At 39.0% G+C, this 24,038-nt stretch overlaps 1 protein-coding gene across 1 annotated transcript; it reads right to left on the bottom strand.

Moving 5' to 3' along the window:
* Positions 1–1,789: 1,789 nt before the first annotated feature.
* On the bottom strand, positions 1,790–23,310 carry LOC121944765 (corticotropin-releasing factor-binding protein-like). Its single transcript, XM_042488655.1, has 9 exons — positions 23,116–23,310; positions 18,154–18,267; positions 10,957–11,067; positions 10,739–10,826; positions 9,742–9,899; positions 7,802–8,012; positions 6,460–6,614; positions 3,098–3,218; positions 1,790–2,263 (listed from the first exon to the last, which is right to left on the bottom strand). Exons 2-9 carry the CDS (start codon positions 18,160–18,162, stop codon positions 2,109–2,111), a joined length of 1,008 nt encoding a protein of 335 aa, XP_042344589.1. The 5' UTR covers positions 18,163–18,267; positions 23,116–23,310; the 3' UTR covers positions 1,790–2,108.
* Between the last annotated feature and the right edge of the window lie 728 nt (positions 23,311–24,038).

Below are 24,038 nucleotides of genomic sequence, written 5' to 3'. Positions count from 1 at the left end.
GACTCCTGATGGTGTCGGCCGTGTGTAAGAACTCAGGGGTGAAGTTGATGAGCTGGTGTGGCACTGATCCATAACCATTTGCAAGATCAAGTCAGACTACATGCAGGTCAGACTTTTCATGCTTGGCCCACTGGATCTGCTCCCAGATCAGCGATGAGTGCTCCACACGCCCTGGGAAGCCAAGGACCCCCGCCTTCTGGGAGCTGTATCAACATAGCCATTCTCTAGCAGGTAGTTGGTCATTCTTTTTGCCAAGACAGAAAAGAAGATTTTGCCCTCTACGTTAAGCGGGGCGATACTTCTGAATTGGCTGATTTCCCTGAAGTCCTCTTCCTTGAGGATGACTACGGCCACTGCTCTTCGCCACTCCACAGGAATGCACTTCTATTTCCAGGCGGCTTGCATGAGCATCTACAGCAGCTTCAACACTGCTGGGCAGTTCTTATAGAGCTTGTAGGGTATCTTGTTGGGGCCAGAGGCTGCTGCAGCTCTGGCCTTCCTCACAACCTCCCTGACTTCACTGAGCTTGGGGGGAAGGGTTTCAAGGAGACGGGACACGATTTTGGGTGAAAGTGTTCTTGTTTCCATTTCGAGTAGTACTGACAAAGTATGTTTAAACAGTAGGTAAGAGAGGCTGAATGCATTGGCCAAATTGCAATCTTGGAACCCATGTGCTATGTCTCATTACGAGTTAGCGTTATATTGCTTTTTTTTTTTTTTTTTTTAATTAATCTGCATTTGGATGTTGATAAAGATTAGTGATTAGCGAAGATGAGGGGAAATCTTGGCACCAATATCCGCTGGCTATACCAGAATAGCCCAAAATATTGGCCCTCACTCTCTGAGGTTTATATCATCATCAGATGACAGCCGATGGGTTGTGAGCATGGTATAAAATGTACCACAATCACTATCTAAGTGTTGTGTTTCATGTAAGTACAGTTGAGCATCCAAGACTGATGGGACTGTCACTAGTTTGCAGCATTTTGTCATAAACCAAAGTACAAGTACCATTAAAAATTTGGACTTAAGGATTTTGTTAGATGAGAAGGTCACAATCAAGTTAGTACAATGATGGGGGCATGAATGTCTCTGCCAAATTTAATTATAATCCCTCCAGTGATTGTTTCGATATTTTGCTTAAAACCACTAATTTCAACTTCCTTGTGATGCTGGAGGAAAAGTCAAGGGATCACTAAAGTCATTAAAATCCAACCTCTGGGGACCACGAATATATGTATAAAATATCCTGCCAATCCAATAATTAAGATATGTCAGGCTTGACCAAAGCGGTGTCACTAGCCTGGCTACGAAAAACAAGATCTGAAACTCCAGACGAACTTAAAAATCTCTGTGGCCTCATCAACTATCCTGATCCAAAATAACAGTGGACAACAGCTGTCTCATATCAAGGCAACTCACTGATATGTAAATGCGATACAGCAGAAAATCTTATGCCTGATGAATAGACGTTAAAAACCCACACAAGCACATCACTTATCGTACTAAGTGCTGGATTAGACTGAAGGACATTCCCATGTTTTCCGATCTGTCGTCAGGGGGTAAAATGGATGGATCCCGCAGAAGCACACCAGTGACACAAACACCAAGCAAACACCAAGTGAACATGCAGTAAGAAAGCTCATAAAAACAGACTGACTCACAAATGCAGAACATTAAAAATGTGCTCTATCATGCAAGTCATATTTATTTTTAAATTGTCATGGCAATATAAACAGAGGAAACAGCAGAGAACCTCCCCAAAAAAATAAAACTGCTAAAAAAAAAATGAGAACAGCAGAGGAAGGGTTTGAAATCAACGCTCTTTGCCAAGAAATATAATGTAATACAGATTTTCCTGACAAAAAGAAAATTAAATCGACCATCCTCCGTCTATTCGAGATGAATAAATATTTGTCAAATAAATATTCCATGATCAAAGCGAACAAAATTAGGTCACTAAATAAAATATTTGGCAAAACAATACAAAATATGTATTAACGGCATTAGTCAAACTGGTGTATTTACAGAGAGATGGATGACTGTGTGTGTGTGTGTGTGTGTGTATGTGTATGTGTATGTGTGTGTGTGTGTGTGAGAGACAGATCTCATTCAACAGAGCAGAAGTTATCCAGAGCGTTCTCTCGGGTCTTGGGCAGCTCGCGTTGCTCCAGTAGTCGGTACTGGAAGGAAACACGGTTGATATAGTTCCCACTGGAGACCAGCCTCACCACTGAGTTATCACAACCAATCTTCATCTGGGCTGAAGGGCCGAAGAGAAAAACAGATACTTTACAGTGGAGCACATTCTTGTTCCACAGCTAGCCCTTCTCAGCCTGGTTATGACAAGTGCATGTGTCTTTGTTCTGTTTTGTGTGTCTTTGTATGTAGCATTGCACCAATTTGACCAGATAGAGATCAATCAATAAAAATGGTATAGTATAATAGCAATAGATATTGCAATTTAGTATGTAGCAATAGTTTATTACAATGTATAGTATATTACATTTGTGGGTTATTATTTTTGTATTGGTGTTTATTTGTTTGTAACCTCAGGTTGTAAAATACAATTTGCATTGCAAATATTTCACAACGAGAATCGTATATCTTATATTCTTTTATTTTAAAGGACTAATCTACAGTATCATCTGTTGTAATTTCTATTATTGGGATCAAATTCTGAACTGCCCTTGCCATGAGTGGACCCCGCTGCTGTTACACTGTGGTGAACAGTGTTTTCATGTGTGGGTTCATGATATGGAATTTAGTTTAACTTTTACTACAAAGTTGCTCACTGCCTTTGTACCATGTTTTTACAAAAATACCAATTCCCTCAGGATTCAAAGGTTTAAATGCTCTGAAAGCAGCACAAGAAAAGTGATGTCACTCCAGCTTTCAAAGGGTTAAATCAGGATTATTGTCAGTGAAAATCTGTAAAAGCTGAAAAACGGTGAGGCTATAGGCATAGCATTGCATAACACAATACTGTCATACAGTCACTGTCCAGAACAACGAGGCATATTTTGGATGGAAACTTGCAGTTACAATTAAAATCTTAGTTTCACACTGGAGGGAAACTAAAGCGGCTCAGACTCACCGAGCCCACTGAGAGAAAAACAGAGGTCAGCTACAGGGAACATCATAGAGGTGTCCACCCCATTTCCCCCTAGCAGCTCCACATAGTCACCTGACCCCGAACAGCCCGTCCATATCTGCCTCTGTTAAAAAAAACACACACACACACAAAAAAAAAAAATTTTATTCTATTGCTAGAGTGCAAGCAGGAAACTTATTAAGACTGAATATTAAAGGGATACTTTTATGATACGATATTCAACTAGCTTTGTATCAAAACACTGTGAGTAGTGTAAATGAACCGTGATAAACTAACCTCCATCTAATCATAAGACTGATCAAAGGGTAACACTAGGCAGTGCTAATCGAATAGAAATCAGGATTATGTTAGTGCACGGCCTATTTCTTGCTGAAATTGTTTTCAGAAAAACATATTAGTGCCGTGTTTAGCTGTAACAGCAAGAGTTTGTGAACAGAAAGTGGGCGCCATACTGTTTGCTGCACAGTGAACATGGAGGCCGACAAAAAGTTAGATCAAAAAGTAAAACTAAGGGGATCTGTTCAAAAAAACAAGACTCTCTTACTAAGCTGCATATTTCTCACTTCAGATGTTTTCAGAGACACGTTTTAGCTTACCATTTAACTGTTGTACGAGATTATTTCTTGCCGACCAGCAGCTATTGTTTCACATATACGAGTTTGCATTCATCACCAACCAGCAGGAGTGTTTATTGGTCTGGTGCAGTGCTGTGCATTCTGGTAGTTGTAGGTTTTCTATTTCTTTAATCTGATGTCGCTAATCAAGTAGCATCAGTTTTCAAAGTATTTGCATCTTTCTACTGCATAGACAATATAGTTTCATTTAAAGGCCCTATATACAGCAATGAAATCTCTTGAAAGTGCTATATGAAAGAAACTCTGTGGATTTTTTTTGACCACTAGTTGCGCTATGAAGCAATGTGTTGATGAGCAAGTCTATGTTTTGTTTGTATCTTCTGTTTACCAGCATATGCTAGTAGTTAAAGTAGTGATAATAAGGAAGGAAATGCATTCAACACATTTGTCAGGTCTCAATGTATTGGTAAGAAATACTAAAAATAAAGTTTGTTCTACATGCTGTTGGTTAATGTGTGGTTGGCCTTTTAATTCAGACAATAATTAAACACGGCTAATAGAGAGAAATACATAAGCAGCAGTGTGATAGTCTGTCTGTACTTTGGTCCCTCATATGTTCTATCAATGCTCCTTTTTTATCACATCTGTTTGACAGAAAATGCAATTTCATGCAGCTGTATTTGCCTGTAAAACTGAGTAGAAATGTCAGGTTGTTGTATTTGGCCTAACACATGCAGTACTTGCAGTTTATCATAATGTCAACAGTCTGGCAGCCAGTGTCAGGACAGCTGCCAACATCATTTTATTCTGTACAGGCTTTTATCAAGATAATTTACATCATTTCTGTTGTTCTTGAACCTGAACTTGAGATTTGGATTTCAAGTGGTGTTCATTACTGAAATTTTCTAACTGGCTTTGAGCTATTAAAGGAATACTTCACCAACAAAATGAGCACTTGAAAATCTATTAGTCATGCTGCATTACCTTGAATTTGGGAAGAAAACTTTTTAAATGCCTCAGTAGAAAACAGCAAACATTGATTTACTGATTTATAGGGAACAACGTTGAACAGCAAAACTATGCCTTAAAAAAAACGTAGTATTGGAATCTATCTTCGAGGAGGGCATAGAAAAGTTTCACTTCAAGTTAAGTTTTATATAGCAAACGTGCTAGGGAAGTACTGAGCAGACGACTGTTACAAATGAGATTATACTGCACTAGTTGTGTGAGAGTTTGTAAACAGATGTTCTGATATAGTTTTGCTGTTAAACATCAATCAATCAATCAATAATATCAGAAAGACAATTTTCTTCACAAATGCAAAGTAACCCAGCATGACTAACTGTTACAGAAATGGTCATTAAGTAAGTGAAGTACTCCTTGAAGTAGATAATTAGCTAAAGCTTAACAATGAGCTGGAACTCACTGTAAAGGTCCGTGCAGCAGTGGGTGACACCTTTCACATTGTCACATCGTTTTCATTTTGACATTTTGTTTTTGTAGAAAAAAAAAGAGAAGTTGATCGCTGTTTTCAAAAAGTTTGACTCATATTTTCTTTGTACAGTATAAAATGATTCAATTATACTATACATCGGAAACTGTTCAACTACTTGATTGAGCATTAAATATGAGGGGTTAACAAACTGCAATCTTTTTATGCCCACATTGCTCATGAGAGCTGACTGAAGCCTCCACGCAGCCATTGTGAACCACACAGGTGTTTTCAATTTACCGAATTAGACCTTAAGCCATGGAAGTCTAATTATACTTTGTTGCACCTGTTAGAGCACGACAACATCTGACAACAGAATCACTCAGAGCGCCACGTGGGTCTGCAAACTGTTTGCCAAACAGAACATTGATTTTGGACAACTCTCTAAAACCCTGGTCTCGTTTCAATTAGAAAAGTTTAAGAAATTAACTCTCAATGTTTCAGCTGACTATTTCTATGAAAACGTCAAAAACAATACGAATGAGGTCTAAACAGCTTAAATAAAACAAATGGGCTAGAAATTCTTTGACATTATGAGAAATATGCATATTTGCTTTCATGCCATGAGTTTGATAAGAATATTGGTATGACTGTCATGTCTGTAGGGTAACATTTCATAGGCATAAATACATATTTATTTCAAATATATTCTGCTGAGCCAAAGGAGAGTCAGTTTCACATAGCAGAAATTTGGAAACAGGGGGACACAGCTAGTCTGGCCGTTTTCAAAAACACAGATAGCTATTTTTACACCTAAGTATTTGTACAGATTAACAAAGCAGATAAAACATGTTAACTATAGGTACCGATACACAGATTTTGTTACACTCTGACAGATCAAGGCTTGTGTTTTCCAGCCTTTGAGCAAACTATGCTAACTGTCTACTGGATGTACATTTTTATTTAATGAACAGACAAAAATATTGTTTCAATTGTTTCTTTGTGAGGGAAACTGATTGATTGGGGGTTCATACTTAGGTAATGGAGGTAGTTTTGACTGGAGGCTGATGGATCTTAATGGTGAAATTTTCTAAATGGAAATAAGATTGTGTCAAGCAGTAATATTATAAAAGTTCATATGATCAGTCTGGCTGGTGCACAGACATATATTTTATTATTATGTTAAGAAGAATTTCTTCAAAGTTAGAGCACTGCTTCCATCGCTGGTTTATTTCACAGAAAAAAGAAGATGTCTTCTGTGTGTGTGTGTGTGTGTGTGTGTGTGTGTGTGTGTGTGTGTGTGTGTGTGTCTTTGTGTCTGTCTGCTTGTGTTTCACCTGCGGGCTGAGCTCATTGCTTTTGGCCTGCTCCAGGCTGAGTTCTGTCAGTCGGATCTCCACAGGGTAGATGATGGAGAAGCTGCAGTTCCTGCGCTGGTGTGGCATCACCATGGTGAAGCTGCCCTCTGGACTCTGAGACATGATGTTACAGGCTTTTCAAAAACACACACACACACACACACACACACACACACACACACACACACACACACACACACACACACACACACACACACACACACACACACACACACACACAGGAGGAGAGGTTTCAAATTAACAGTTCCCCGTCACCAGAGAAACTCATTACTGACACCTCATGTCATAAATTGGACATGATCAAGGCTGACTGCGGGGAGGGGACACAATTAGGGCTGAGCATGGAAATCCAATTCCAGTTCTGATGACAAAGATAAGAAAATAATGAAATTTGATTCGATAACAGTATGGTAGAATAGACAGGCACCAACAGGAGTCGGAACAGTTTACTCCTGCGGGCATGTTGTTCATTTAGAAATATTTTCGTGGTGAAGGAGGCGTGCCAATCAAAGTCAAGGAGAGAATATCAGAATAAATGTTATCGAGTGTTATTTGTTCTGCAAGATTTCAAGAAGAGATGAATGACTGAAATGAACTGTTGTGTACGTGTTTGTTGTTTTTTTTCATATTGGATCAACCGTCACTTACACCATTTACAAAGGAGCAGAATGAATGCAATTAAAATCTGCTTTAATTTTGATCAAATTTGCCAAAATCGAGTGAAGTATTTGTTTTTGTCAGCCATGAAGGGTCCACACATGTTGAGGTAGATAACATTGCACATTCTGAGATATGACTGCAGTTTTAACCACTTGTGGCCACTTTGTGACACAGAGGCAGGATTGTAAATAAAGCTCACTCATTGACTTGAGATTTTTGCATTTTCCAAAAAGGTGCCTTTTCCAAAAAATGCCTTCAAACTCCCTTTTTTCGTGTGTCAGTGCTCAGGCTTTGACTGTGATTGTTATGTTGCTTGACACAGTGTTAACACCGTGTTTGTCAAGCAGCTGGAAAACAGGTGCATGCCTCTCATTCAATCCTGTCCTGTCGCTCTCGGCCTTGATTAATGCTCGACCAGGCGCAAATGTCCAGGAAGGACACACATGCATGCACACAAGTCACCAGTCTAGTCTTCATTTCAAATCTCATACAAATAAACAACACAAATCTGACACAGATGCAAGGCTGAGTTTGTTCAAATGTGTTTCTTATGATTTTTTTTTTTTAGTTTTTTATGGATGTTTTTTCTGTTTGTTTTGCTTTCAGACTTTTCAGCCCTCAAGTGACTCCAAGGACTCACGGAAAGGGTTGTGTAGCTTTTTGACAGTGAGGGTGAAGCCGCTGTCGGGGCTGTGGGTGCGAAAGAAGACCATAGCGACGTTCTGAGAGGAGCGGCTGCTGGCTCCGGGTGTTGTGGAGGAGCAGTAGTCGGTGTAGCGCTGGTGCAGAGGGAGCTGGTGGTCCTGCCTGCTGGGGAACTTCTCCCCCTTCAGAACCCAGCCGTCAAACATCTGCAGCAGGAGAATCATAATGTCTTATTTTGTGAACTCATGAAAGTATCAGTAAAGTGTTGGGAGCCAAAAATGATGCGTTAGGATCATTTACTCCTGTGCCACTTCACATACACAATGCAGAGACCACTGATAATAAGCGTTACATTAAAAGTTAGAATAGATTTGTTTCCCAGTTTTGTTTAAAAAGACCGGTAAAGGAGTCAAACAGATACCATCAGTAGGACTTTTTGTCTTTACATACAGTAGAAACTGGTCACCATTGGGCACTGGGCAGTTTGAGACCAACCTTTTTTTTTTTTGCATCATTTATGCTGTATTATAAATAAGTGTATCGACAGTGTTGGAAAGGCTACTTTTGAAATGTAACAGGTTACAAATTACTAGGTACCTGTTAAAGTCATGAATAATGTAAACTGTTTCAATTACTTTATCAAAGTAACGTAACTTATTACATTTGGCGATAAAACTGTAAAATGTCAAGAAATAGGCTATGCCAAAAGAAGACATTCCTGCACGGAAAAAAGATTTAAAGCAATAGAATTAATGTTTTGTTTTGTTTTTCAAAATATAAACTTTTTATCCAAAATACTTTTTTTTTTCATGTATAACCACTTTGTAATCACCAATATTTTGATTAGTAACTGTAATTCAATTACATTTTTTTTCTCAGCCTGTATAACTGACAATTGCATTTATTTTGTAATTTAATTACATGTAACATGTAGTTTGATGTAACTAGTTACTCCCTGACATTGTTAGTCCATATGCCAGTCTCCTAAAATATCCTTGTGCTTTCATTATCTTTATTTTATTTTTTATTTCATTTCTTCAGATTTGTATTATTTATTTGTATTAAACTTTACATAAGCTTTAAATATTGCACACTACACTGTTTTTAAATTAAAAAAACACAACAATATTTTAGCTAATTAAGATTAAGTTAATGTAAAGATATATTGCTTTACTTCAGGTGTCATTACATTACATATGACTGTGCCTGTGAGTTGGCTGTTTGTACCTATGAGCTGTGTGTACCGTTCATGTCATGGGTTTTTGTGTATGTGTGTGTGTGTGTGTGTGTGTGTGTGTGTGTGTGTGTGTGTGTGATTTTAGCTACCTGCTCTGCTCTGCAAAGCACTTTGGTTGAAATGGGTCGCTTTTAAATGTGCTTCATAAATACATTTGTTGTGTATGTGTTGTGAATCATATTTAATTTCAACCATAATCCAACATGAATTGACTGGATTAAACTAAGTCTAATTTATGCAGATTTTGTGTTCAGAAATATAGATGTGGACTGTTTGGTCGTGTTGTGCATCTTTCTCCTTCTAAAATGGGATATGTGCAGGTCAGATGAGACCCTGACCCAACCTGTAACTCCACTCTGTGTTCTAAAGTCAACCAGTCTTTGTCCCTGTTATGCCTTTTACCTCTTCGGCCCACATAAACGGTAGCTGCAATGTAACTGGGAGGCTTGGCTTCACAACTAAAGCCTTCCCACACTTGCTCTGAGTAATGTGACCAATGCATAGAGGATTCAGTGGGGCGTTTGGCCCTTAAAAACCGCCTTAACCCTGTTTGGCACCATTTTAATCAAACAGAGGAAGATGAAATAGGATTCAGAGTTTAAATTTCAAAGACCCTTTTGTGCATGAAAGTCGGGAGTCCTTCACTCACAAAAGGGTCGGAAGATGTGTGGGCATTATTTTTGGTGAGTGAAGCCAACCTTTATGAAGTCTCCGGCGCTGCAGTCGATGTTGACGTCAGACAGCTCCAGGCTGATGACCTCACTGGGTTCAGCGATGATGAAGGCAGCACAGGCCAGCTGTGGCCGAGATGCCACGAAGGTGAAGTAGCCATCAGTGGCAAGCATGTCCAAACATCCTGGAAAACGCACGCACACACACACAAACATTAGTGATTCATAATGACAGAGGAGGGATTCGCAAATCATTTTTGATCAGCTTTGACTACAAGTAATCATCAAGGATTTGGTGAGACCTTAAAAACTGAACTAAAAGTGTGATTGTGATAGTCAGCTTCTTACTCATGCATAAGTCCTACAGTGTGCATGAGCTGTTTTTGTGCACATACAGATTTTGAATTACAAACTTGTAGCAGGCAGCTCAGTATGACATAATCAGTGTTGTTTAGGTATACTAGTACATGAGACACAAAAATACCATAAGTGGGACTTTTCCTCTTTACATACGGTGGATTGTGAACATGATGGACAGTTGGAGAAAGTGTTCAGCTAATTTTTACATAGGATGAACATATAGTTATTAACTTAAAACATACAAAAAATGAGCTCAATTACAGTTACATAAAGGTAGTATGGCTTTGGAAAGACTGTGCCAAAATTATCTAAGTGTCAATTCATCCTGATAGAAAAAGACTTTAAAAAAGAGACATCTAACAATTTGTAGTGTGCACTTTTGGGAAATATTAAATAGATGCCCTATCATCACTGCGAGTACAGTATTATGTACAATAAATACGCACGAATGGATTGATTGATTGATTGATTGATTGATTGATTGATGGATAAAGTATTCAAATCAGTATCTGTCTGTACACTAATACTGTAATGAACATCTCTGCACTGACTGTTTTCAATTTATCACTTAACATACTTTTAATTGTGCTAAAGGTCTACTTGTTGCCACGTCTGTAAGCCGAATCAGCTATTAAATAAAGCCATTATTTACTGTTGCACTTACTGAGAGGTCGGCGGAAAATAAAATCCTCTGATTCTCTTTTCTGGTCCAGACTGAGCAGAGAATATAATCCATCTGCAGCTTCATTGTCCTGAATAAAAAACATAACAGAAATCAAATTTTAGATCCCAGATGTTCTCGCAGAGCAGCTGGAGCAGAAACAGTTTAACCTGTCTGATTTAAACTGAAGCAAATTATTGATTAACAATCGAAACTCTCACCTCAATGTAGCGACTGAGCCCCATCCTTGATGAGAGGGAGATCAGAAAGAGGAACAGCTGTGTGCGCAGAGCCACCGTCATGCTGAAGTGCGTCTCTCGGTAAAGTGTTTCCTGAAGCAGAGAGGGAAAATAACAGCGCTGTGAGAGGTGGCAGCTTTTATAGCAGCACACACAGACAGGCAGGCCTGCATCAGAGGGTCACTGACAAACACTGAGCCGCGCTGGCTTACAGTCATTCCAATCATGTATGAAAATCTGTCATTCATCATACCAGTGTTAGTACACTATTTTTGGCTGTGTAGGAAGTGAACTAATAATAATTGTGTATAATTTTGTGTCACTAATCAACTGGGTCAGAATGTAAACCTGCCAAATTGCATACATAATATAGTTTAGTCAGTTATTACAATTTTGGTGACACTTTATTTGTAAAAAATTAAGGCAAACGTTGGCATGGCAAATAGTGAAATAAAAATGAAGCAAATAAAAAAGCACATGTGAATTCATCAAATGTGCAACATATTTATCACATTCTCATTTCACACTGTTGTATTTATAGTGATTTTGAGCATTTGGTGTCATAGAAATGAACCTAATTGACTGATTAATACATTCTCTTTATGATGAATGGGTATTGTCTCTGATAAAAAAAAAAAAAAACAATGTAGCGAATTGCTAAAGTCACATACAAGTATTTTTTTTTTTACTTCATATGTAACATCTAGTATTGCAAAAAGTTAAGAAATCCCACATGTGCACATTTTATAAGAAATTAAATGCTTACATTAAGCAAGTACGCTCATGCAAACTTGCATGTGATGATTCAGTTCGCAACAGTGAGAGCTTCAGGTTTGAACATTCAACAAAATAACAACTTACAGTGTTTGTGAGGGGGAAGCCAGTGAGGGATCATGGTGCACTGGTGGCCAAAAGATTAGGTTTGTGACTGAAAGGTCTCCAACTGAATCCCCTGTGAGGTTCAGGTCTAATGTTTGTAGGCCTCAGAGCACTCTGTGATCAGTTAGTTGATAACACTAATTTTGTTAAACTCAGACACACAAACATACTAATACTATACCTGCTTAAATAATATACTTTTTTTTTTTTTTTTTTTACATTTGATGATATAGTGACAGTGTTTTCATTATTTTGGCAGGCATAAGACGGATTTGAAAGGGGGGGGGGGGGGGGTGGGGACCTCCACCAGAAAATTCTGACCATTAATCACTTATTTTGGATAAATTTGTATGTATCACTGTAGGCTATTTTGCATTAATATATGGTGTAAATATCTTTAATTTTGTCAAAAGAAAATTCCACTGCTCCTTCTGTGTTTTTATTTGAAGGAACAAGACGTCTACACCTATGTTCCCACCAGAGAATGGATGTTAAGTGTGTGGTTGTGTTGTTCCTTGCACGTCTGTATGGAAAGGTGTTCACACCATTTGTGCAGGTGATGCTCTGAGGCGGAGGTGGTGGGCGGCGTCCGGGGCTCCACCCCCAAATGTTTTATCAAAAGCTCCAAATCTTTAGGTTTTGAAAAATACATTTAACTTTGTGTTGATCAGATACCAATTGATGCCAATGTTGTTTATCCTACTACGCAAGAGTATTGAATACCCCATTTACTTGAAACTTTTGGGGATCCTTGATTTGCAAGTAGAGTAGCCCAGATTATTATGGATTCACATGTATCACATTTCTCAGCTAAACATTAATTCTGTGAACCTCCAGCATATAATAAAAACAGATTTCTAGAGAAGTGTCTGGCTCCACCACTTATTCTGCTAGCGAGACCAAAAAGCTAAAACATTATAACGTACAGTTACATTCAAAAGCACGATTAATTATGTGTTTTAACAAAACAAGACCAAACTGAGGAGCATCACTTCATGCACAACAAAAAGACAAAAAGGACCAGAATGTGAAGGAGAAAGCCAGAAAGAGTGACAGAGATGGAGGAGCTGTGATGTAATTTGGTTTGCAGTGACATAGCAAATTCATTTAGATGAGACTAATCGTTTGTGTCCACGCTGCCTTTGTAAAGGTCAAACTCAGATGTAGCCGAGTGGAAGAGATGACGATCACCCTGTCAGCATTCATACACACTTCAGCCCACACTTTCTCTCATTCATCTGAAATGAAGACGAGGGACTCTGTGTGAAACTCTGGCCCGCAATTATCCTCAGCTAATGATAGCTGACATTTTCTCAGTGATGAAGGTCTGTGACGCCACACGCACGACTACAAATAAAACAAACAAAAACAATAATGAGTATGATGAATAACATTTGGTCTAATGGCCTCTCAGCCTGTCGTCTTACAATGCTGATGACCTATTCAAGGTGTATTACATTCATTTAAAAGCCAGTGGTCAGCGGTAATAATTAGTTGTCTTACAAAGTCCTCGTGTTGAGACGATGTCTGAAGCTATTAGCCGGGGTCTCGCTGCAGAAGTGTGCTTTGCTAATGTAAATGACAGCAGAGGAAAAGGGAAATGTTAGCAAAATGCTTAATGTGTGTGTGCATGTGTCTGTGTGTTTCATGTGCTACAAGTGCTTGTCCCTTGGCGATTTCCACACAAATGCTGCGATGTGATGCTGTGATACATACTGTAATTGTTTAAGTCCAATTTATTTAATGAATCGATAGATTTTAATGAATGAGTAACCCCTCACAGTCTCATTACGCTGCTCTGAATGATGAACAGATATATCAATTTGTGTTATGCTGGTCTGTTCACAGAGTTCATCTTCTAATCTAATCCAATCTAATCTAATATCTAGCCCCCTCTTCCCATTTTACCACCCCATAACCCCCCACTCCACCCTTTGACTAAAAATCCTGAATGAATGAGGGAAGACGCATGCTGCACAAAGAAAACACAACAGTGGCCAAGAAATCCAACAAAAAATTATATAAAGAAAACATGACAGCATGCAAAAGTTCCCTGCTAATATGTGGCATAAAAACACAGATAAACACATGCATACTAAATCAGCTGTTTGAATGATTTGTTTGGTATGCAAAAGTTGTCAGATAGCCCTCCTCAAAGGCCGTGGCCATGGAGTCTTATGGACAATCATAAATTATTCATTAGTGAGTTGTTACAAATACAATTACATTCTAGTGAAAACTGACACATTGATGTTAATGTTATCTTTTCATGCATTTCCTGACTAAAGGGAAGTGTTAATATTTATATTGCGTGACAATAATAAGTTTCCTTTCAACAACTGATGGGAAAATTAATGGATCTTAACTTTACACAAAGCAAGCGAGAGGAATGTGCTCAGACTGTATGGGCTGTTCGTTAGGTTATGTATGGAATAATGCCCGCTCAGTCCGTTCTCTTTTCAAATACCGCCGCTCAGTGGGTATGATACGCCCCCGGACAGCCGGACAGCACCTGTCGTGGCGGCAAGTGGCTTCAGTTTATAACACGGCCGGATGAAAGCTGCAGAATGAAGCGCTGGCCGTAACAAGGAGCAGGAAAGTCCTTAGCGTAGGCTGGAGGGCAATAGATGGGTCCAGCAAACCCCGGACTTTCACCGTGCAGCCAGCTGTTCACTTCCTGTATGAATTATGAGCCAAACCATTGTGTTTTTTTTTTAAACATAAACACAAAGCGTTCGACTGACGTTGTAAGTTGTACATTTCCTGTGAAAACTAAAGTGTATTTTGAAGACATTTTACAGGCGTAAATTGACACGTCATCCCGTTACATCAACAACAAACGCAGGAGGATATCTAGTGTGCGATATGTAGATGTGAGCGGCACTGACCAAGCGGCAACAAGTTGGGATGGGAGAGTGTTGGCTTGCTAGCTAGTGTTCAGGCAGGAATAAAGCATAACACTGCAGGAGGAAAAGCATTCATAAAAATATCATTTTTATATCAGTTTACAAAAACTATCCCAGTCTACAGTGATATAATCCACATTAAACTTATATTAGCCTATATTTTAGTTTTCCTCTTTTTTTTAACATATTTGAAAGTAATGAAATAGAGAGACAGTACAGTGTTGGATACTGAATATACCACAGCAGATGAGTAATGTCTGAGGTACACTCGGACAAAACACATGCAGAAGTGCAGTGCTCTGTAATACTCAACCAGTTGTAACAATAATGGCAATATTTTATGTTTATTTACTATTTTGATTGAATTTGGTGATTATTTTAGACAGCAGTGCGTGGGTGCCTGTCATAGCATTGCAGTCTTTTTATGTATATTTTTTTATTAAAATATTGAGGGGGACATTTTGAGCATATTTGAATATCATCTCCCAGCACCCAGTCTATATTAGAAAAGCTGCCCTGCCCTGATTTTGCTCAACATGAAACATGAAATTCAGATACGATTAATCATAATACGATAATTCATTGAGAAAGCTCCATGTCCTCACTAAAATAGATCCAAGTGCAGCTGCCTCAAATGTCTCAACAACACACAGACTACAACTCCATCTAGTGGCAACAGTGGGCTTAATTTTGGGGGTCTATGTCATGAATTAAAGCAGGAATCAAGAACCATACCTACAGTGTTATTTTAAAAAATGCAACTATTTCTTAAAGACAGAAGCAGTCCAGGAAATTTTAAGTAGTGTGATTTTTGGAGTGCCCTCTGTGTGTGGTGTCTGCCTCAGCTGGCCAGATGTGCCACTCAGCCCTCCATGAGGTCAAAGTTAAATCACAATGATTGTTGACTCCACACATTAGCGTCTTAACCCTGCCTCGTATCCCAGCATGCAACCTCCTTCTGCACACCTGCTCCCTGCCAAAGATAGCACATATAGCTAAGTATTTTGGCTCTGTTGTTCACTGCGTGTTGACTCCCTCACACACATACACACTTCTTGTGTGGATCTGTCCGTCAACGCAGCGGTCCAGCCCAGCTCTCTTTACTGCCTGACTGACCCATTCATCTCCTGTGGGGGCCGTAATGAGCCGACCCTCCCCGTTTGGACCGACCTGACAGAGAGAGATTACTTTAAAGCCTGCATGGATTTTCTCCCTTGTCCCCCCTCCCCGTAGCTCTCCACTGAAAGTGGTTAATTCAAAGTGCATTAATGAGGAGCGATGGATAACACACTCTTCTTTTAATTACCTTCCAGCGGAGTTCTTCAGGGGAGGCCTGGTGACTCCCATCTGATGCTGGCCTGTTTGTTTGATTCGCTTTTAGAGTCTTTTGTCTCATACATTATGTAGTCAGGGTAAATTATAACAAAGCATTTACAGGTCAGTCAGGCATACTATATATTAATGTAATAAATAACAGGACATACAAAATATAGCTCCATAAAAACGGTCTTGTAAACTTGTTTAACATCTATCGCACACTTCCCAGTTTCTACTAATTATTGTCAAGGTTACTGGACAAACCTTGATTGTGTTCATCATTGAGAATATTGATATTACATACTGGAAAAAGCCACTGGAACATCTTCTGAAGAGTTTTTTGTTGCCTTTGTGTTAAAAGCAACTGTTAAAGCAACAAACACATTTAGAAATTGTGTAGTGGTGATTGATGCTGCATGCAGATGGTGAGAATAATTCTACATAATAGTTTAATTACAGAGCGCACTGTGGAATAATTGTTCGAGAGCAGCAAGGGACGTCTTTTCTCGTGGAAACACAAACAGACAGACTGAAGTCATAAAACCGCAGAGTGTCCCAAAATGTAACTGAAGGGGCTGAGGGAGTAAAATCATTGCTTAAGAATTTAACTCCAATTTTGTTTGGGCGATTGGCTGATTGCAAAAAGATGTCTAAAAGCTTTTCAAAACACTTTTTAACCAAATTTAAGACAGATTTTGGACAAATCTTCTCTTTCGTATTCAAGCATTGCAGGTAAGTATAAAGTGGAGTGTTATATAGCCATGTGCAGATTTATGTAGGAATATGGTTGTCAGCATGAGTTAGGTTAATCTACAGTTTGCAAACAGATAAGTGTAAATCGCTAGCTTGGAATTACAAAGTTAAATCTGTGTTAGGAGCAGATTTGAGATATTGACTTTCAAGTTTTTATATTCCAAATAGCAAAAAAATGATATGAACCTTTTGGTTTTTTTCAAATAAAAAGTCAAAAATTGACATAACTTAAAGAAAAACACCTCACATTATGAAGTCACATGATAAGAATATATGAAGAATCAATTTTGACAAAAATCTAAAGATAGACCTTATAATGCTAAGGTGATGAGGTGTAAAGCAAAAAAAGGAAATCATTATGTTTATTGGTAGGTTTGAAGATTTTTATGTTTGTGGCATTTGAGACCTCACAAATTTAGAACGATTCAATGACATTTCAAGCCTAATATTTATAAAATTATACAGTTTAAAAATGTGTAAAGACCTGCATGCACCAGAGTCTATCATTGTGCGTTTCGTCCTCATTCCTCACTCATCACTAACTCACTCAAGCCTGATCCTAAAAGTTGAAATTAATTGAAATTATGACAGGATGCTATTGAACAACCTCTCTTGTAAAACTACTTGTTCTTTCAGCGAAACAACTCATATCAGAGTGACATGATTTTTATTTGGCATGCATGGTTAGTCAGAGGGGTCAGAAGAAAACAAATGATTGTTCAAAATACCTGCTTCAGCGTAGTGTATAATAGGGTAGCTGGGTTCATGATTCAGGAGCACTTCCACTTCCTAATACAAAGTCTCAGGAGGCTCTTAAATGTCAGCCTGCAGCTTTTCAGCTCATGTCTTGGAAGTCATTCTTCCAGCTGCAGGTAGAATAAGCTACCTTAAAAAATGCCCTGTTCTTATTATAGGATCTGTTAAAATCTCTACAATTTTGTTCAATAATGTTTTACAACTTTTACTATAACTTCTACTTAATGTTGTCACTGACATTAACACTTTTCTATAATCTAAGATTGAATGATCCACTTCATGCTCTGTTTGGAGGATGATCCCCTGTTTTTTCTTACCTTATTACTTGATATTTCTTTTCTTTTTCTTTGTTTTTCTGCTTTCATAAAAAATGTTCTTGTTGTTCTGCACATTTTGTATGATTTAATTATCCTCCAAAAGTTTTTTGTTAAATTCCATGTCTCATCGTACTTATATTGTATTATTTTTGTTGAGGCCCCTTGAAAATGAGATGGCATATTAGGGTTATTCGTAATAAAGAAATTCCAGCTAGTGACCACTTACTTGTACAAAAACAGCAGAGCCTCACCTGCGTCATTGCGTCTGGAAATTCCTATCTGATGGTTTTAAGCCATGGCAGCGTTAGTGGCTTCCTGAAGCACGTGCTGGACTTTGGCACCAGTGCAAGGAAGGATGAGTGCGCCTGTGCCAAAAAAAGGGAACACTGTTAAGAGTCCAGTGTCTTTTTCATTCATTAGGCAGAGGCACACAGTAGACAATGATAAGACTAATACATTTTCAACATTGAAATTGAATTGTTAAAACATAACTTCTACTCTTTTTGCACAAATTATCCTAATCTTTGCAGATTTTAAATACTCAGTTTGGCTGACGCCTGAGAAGGCGTAGTTTACTTCTAACTCTGCATCGTTGTAGAGGAGCAAGAATTCTGCTACTGTATATGTTGGGAGCAAAATCTACCAACTTTAAACCCGATACAGTTTTTTATTCATAAACTGAGCACTGTCCCTTCTTTTTTTCCTCGCAAGCTTTTAGTAAGGTTTACATTGTAAAACGTTAAAATGTTTAGAATTGAGTTTCAATTGGTTTTCTTATTGTTCCCCTTTTAAAAATATGCTCTTATCTTTTCATGTTTCTTTGTAATAGCTCTTAGCACATGATTTTATCTTATATGTTTTTGACCTTTGTCTATAGTTTTTTGCTTTTTTATTTGCAGCACACTGAGTTTAAGCCTGTCGTATAAAATGTGCTCTATGAATAAATTTGACTTGACTAAACACAAGTTCCCAGTTTGAAGTTCCCTTAAACTCTGAAACGTGTGCAGAGGGCCGGTGGGTGGGCCTCTGACACTCAGTAAATGTGTTCCTTCATCATTCAGCCTCCACTGTGGTCTGGCCAGTCTTCTCCAGCCTAATAAACATTGATTAGTCCACATAATCAATGCACTCAATGACAATGATTCAGTGCACTGCATAAATGTATCGACTGCAATCAGCTATAAACAGCAGCCCTCTTTTTTCATGCATTTTCTGCCTTTTATTAGCTGTGTTTTAGATGGAACAATAATTGTATGATTCTCTGTAGAGTTAACAGACATATTTCATTAAGTGATGCTGAGATGAGATAAAAATATATTGACCATCTGTCTAGGTTTTTAAAAAATATATAAATAATTGTGTGAATGAATTAGAAAAAAACCATTCTGAACAGCTGTGTGAGCCTCAGCAGTCACCACATGGTGGCAATGTTTAGCTGCTGTTGGCGTCAAAGTACCACAGCTCTGTTGCTTTCTCGCCCTGAAGTGTTGCACAAGAAATTATATTTTCAGTATCTCAGTAGAGGTGAGTGAACTTGTTAAAAAAATAAATATGAGTGGAAATCTGAGTTTTTCAGGCTTTAAACTCAACTATAATAAGGGGATCAAATCATGAAATGAAGAAGAAAAACGGTTGGATATTGTTGCCAACGGTTCTGTTACACAAAAGTAGTTTAGCCACCTGCGTTCAGGTTCAGCAGATATAAAGACATTTACATGTCGATCTGGGTGAGAAAAGTTTTTGGGGAATTCCATAACACACCTATCTGCTCATATATAACACCATCTAAGATCCAAAAGATGAATCATCTTTCATTTAACAACTGAATTCAAGGAAGACGTGCAGTTAGGAAAACCCCAACGTGAGGCGTGTAACTTTGCCGCTCCTGGTTTCCTCGGCCATGCATGACCAGGTCATGTAATGAATGTTGATAAAGTAGAAAAGCCCGTTTAATCAGGACGGATCACTGTGCAGAGGTGGAGAATGTCAGAGAGAGCAGGCACAGCTGCTTAGTGAGAAATCCAATATTGACTGTCGGGATAAATGTCCTGCATATTCTCTCATCTGTCCCAGGGGCCGTGGTATTATGCCTCTCACGTTAGCACTCCTAATTGGATTAAAAATGGCTTGTTATCGGGAGAAAAATGACTGAGAAAACTATCATGATTATTGCCTCTCAACAATGTTGGCTCTCAGAGCTGAAGGGCTGAAGTAATTGTGATGGCTTTGGAAAATGCCAAAATCGGGCCATGCAGACTGTTTGGAAACAAGCAGTTGCTTTGATTGATTGTGTTTTAAGATCAAACTGATGCAGTCACATTCAGTGCCTTATTCATGGTCTTATTCTGTGGTAATAAGGCTAGAAATGTCACATCGAAGTGCAGCATTCATGGCATTTAGATGCAAAGTTTCATACTTTTCAAATTGCTATATAATCAACTAAACACGTATGCATGCACGCATAGCTGTGAATGCACGCGTGAACAGAAATGAAACAGACAAATCCATCAGACGTCCACTGGGTTTTGGTTTGTATACCACCAGGAGCACCCATTAACAGAAAATAAATGCCTGACGCCATAAAGCTGACAGTGTCTCATTCATACTGACACACGGGCTAAATTACACATAAAAGCACTGATAACATCATCATTAAATATTGATTTTAAGGGTGGTTGAAACGAAAACACATCAACACGTATTCTGCAGATGAGGGGATTTGGATGGGACTCAAAGCAGATTGAAGCGGAGTGGTTAAAGAAAGGCAGCTGCGGTGGCTTCTCGTGGGAAAAAGATGGACAGCAGAGAAGCGGAAGAAGAAAAGAAGAGAGTAAGAAAGAGGGAGAGGGGGTGAGGAGTGAGGGGAGGTAAGGGGAGAGGGGAGGTAGAAAGAGATTTAAGGCTGAGGCTCAGAGCAGATGTTAGTGTTGATGATGATGGATGCAGGTTGTTGAGATGCAGAGTTGTTATCATGAGAGGCACTCGCAGCCTCCTCACAGCACACTTTCCCCCCAGATGTCACTCTGTGTGTGTGTGTGTGTGTGTGTGTGTGTGTGTGTTGCACAACAGTGGAGTGGGAGATGCTGAAATGAGCAAGCCACATGCACAAATTAGGTTAGCGCTAAATCTACTCTATCTATGTTGGTTTTTATGAAATTGTAGATTGAAAATTCTTTTAATGCAAGAAATTTCCTCCTCAGTCTGAACTTAGATCGACTCCAAGTAATCACAACAACAAACGGGAGCAACGAGATGCAACAATGGAGAGTTTAGAGGCTGATTGTGTCACAGATGAGACTAATGAACAACTATCTTTACATTGACAGACAAAAAGCAGCTTCCTCTAAAGGCTTCAATTGGATTAATTTGAAGATTTTTCAACCTGATATCACCGGGCTACCACATACATCTCTGCAATAATCTATATTCACTAAAAGCCACACACGTTTGCTGCACACACAGACATACAGGCGGCAGGTGGTGTGTGTGTGTGTGTGTGTGTGTGTGAATGGGACATGTTGAGTGGTAACCTGCTCTACACTCTAACAAGATAAAAGGTGCAGGACAGAAACACGTCGGTAATTGATTGCTAATTAGTTCTTTTGTTGTCGTCCATTGTGTCCTGACAGAGCTTTGCCCCGGCTGTCTATTCACCCGCAGACTCTGTGGCCTCGCAGGGAGGAAATAAGCATAGCCAGTCCATAATGAGACACACTGATGTAACCCCGGCAGGAGAGAGAAGCAGCTTCTGTTATCAAACTCCTGCATGAAAATGAGAAGTCTTTACATTTTAAAGGGTGGATTCTTTTCCCAATTCGCTTCACATGTATTCTCAGACAGAGAGAGTATGTTAGGAAAAAGGGTAGAGGAACGTCATACTGTAGAAGATGTTCCTCATTTCTTAGCCCTGACTCTACGTGCTGGCCAGATGGGGTCGCTGAAAATATTGGGGTGGTGCCCCACAACCAAAAGACATGACTAAATTTTGAAATTTACATTATTTTGTTAAAGTAACCTGGTTAAAAACTGGCACTGTGGAGAAATGAATTGAATTGAACTGAGCTGAATTGAAGTGAAATTTATTTCAAACATGTAAAAAAAATAAAAGGAAAGAATGAATTTGTAAACATACACAAACATACATGTATGTACAAACATACTGTATGTCAAAAAAGGAAAGGGAAGAAGTGCATTAGTGTATTAACTCCCACCCCTTCTCCATCAGTTGTTGAAAAATAATTTACCTTCTTTCCTTCAAGTTAAGGACATGCATACTCTGGTTTCTCATTTTACAGTAATTATTACTAATAATCAATGTGTAGAGACTAATATAGGTGCAGTTAACATTTTAAGTTCCACACCAATCTTATTTATGTTTTTATGTATCAGGGTGAAAACAGGTCTAGCAGCGCACACATCCAAAAGCAGCTAAAATACAAAGTGCTGGACAGAACAAATAAGGTGCAAAAATATGCAAATAGAGTCTGAACACTAGATGATATTTTTTATTTTTGCATATATTTTTGTATTTACCTATCAGGGTGGCCTTGGGGGCACCACTTGGTGTGAGGAAGAGTACATAGAGAATGTCTCTCATGTCTCTCATAGCTCAGACTTTTAGGTTGCCATGCAATCAAATACATTTCTTTAGGAATATGTTATATTGAACCAAATAGACCCAACCAGGGCTGTGCTTTTATGGGCAATCCCAGTCTTGCAACCATATACTTTCTCAACACTCTTTGTGGAAACACTAGCTTCAAACAACACACCTGGCTACCCGGACCTGCTGGGAGAAGGCTGACTGATGTTTTTCTCCAGCTGCACCAGCTGACCCAGCCACAACTACTGACGATGTCCACACAGGAAACCTGACATCACCATCACCAAACACTCAAGATCGGAACAACACCAACGTGAGGTCAATGAAATACAATGCAAAACTCACGCCGTGAACGGCGCACGGCTAATGCATGACAGCCAGTATACGAGTCCGCCACACATTTTCAATAACTGCTTAAAATATGGTTAAGCATGGTAGCGGCTCCTGAGCCTGGAGTCTCCCTCACACATCCTGTCAAACATGCACCTACAAAAACACCGAGATGTAACGAGCTGGCAGACTTGTCATGTCCACGCAGGGTAATTTCGCACTTTCCACAAAGTTTGTATTTGTATTTGTATTTTATATGATACTTGGGCCGAGAACTTACCTGTTTTCCTCAGTCTGTTGTCCGATGCTCCGTCTGTCAAGCTGCGATGCAACATTAGTGTTCCCAGCAGGCCTTGCAGCATTTTCCACAGTGTTTAATTTGCCTTTCTGAACGATGTTTTAAGTCCAGTTGTTGTCCAGACGGTTTCCCCTCCAAAACGAGGAAGAAGAAAGCAGAAGGGGGCTTTTTTTGGCTGTTAGCCGAGTTTCCGCTCCTGGTTGAAGAATCGCGGCCGCGTGAGTGAGACGAACCGGAAGTACCTGAGCGGCTGCCATGATAAAAGCTGTTTGAATTCTGCTAATATGAAGGAAAGGTGCGTCAATGCTTTATAATCCCCTTTAGCACTGGATCATGGATGTGTTATAGTGAGCATAGGATACACTCGTGGATGTATGGATACACTGCAGCGTCCTTTACCAAAGGAAGAGAGAGAAATCCGTCCCACAATTCTTTGCGGCGACAAATGTTAAAGTGACGCGGGACATAGGCCGCTATTTGGGGGGTCAGCCGTGGATGTATTATAAGGAAGTCAGCTGTTTCATTACATTATGCTTCCACAGTCTGTATGAGCCAACTTAAAAACACAATCATGTGAACATGGAGCCATTTACTGAGCTGCGTGCTGCTTCTTAAGCTTTTGGATACACAGGTTTATAATCCCATTTTTGCCCTGAATTTAGGCTATATATTTTTCAAAAAAACATATTTGTTATTGCTTCTTATATTCTCATTTTGTTATTTTTTTTAATCATGTTTTATGTGTATTTAATATTTACTATTGACAATAAACATGTGTAGTCTATAAGATCAGAATCAGCACATTATCCAGAGCACCAGGAGATGTTTAAAGACAGCTGATGTTTTCAATTCAGCACGTTTGAAACGAAAGAATGATCATATGTACAGTAGTGGGTTATTAGGCT

This window comes from Plectropomus leopardus, chromosome 6 (assembly GCF_008729295.1).
Source record: "Plectropomus leopardus isolate mb chromosome 6, YSFRI_Pleo_2.0, whole genome shotgun sequence".
Taxonomy (NCBI): Eukaryota; Metazoa; Chordata; class Actinopteri; order Perciformes; family Serranidae; genus Plectropomus; species Plectropomus leopardus.
The sequence above is the reverse complement of the archived record's forward strand: the minus strand, read 5'-3'. Positions and strand labels throughout refer to the sequence as shown.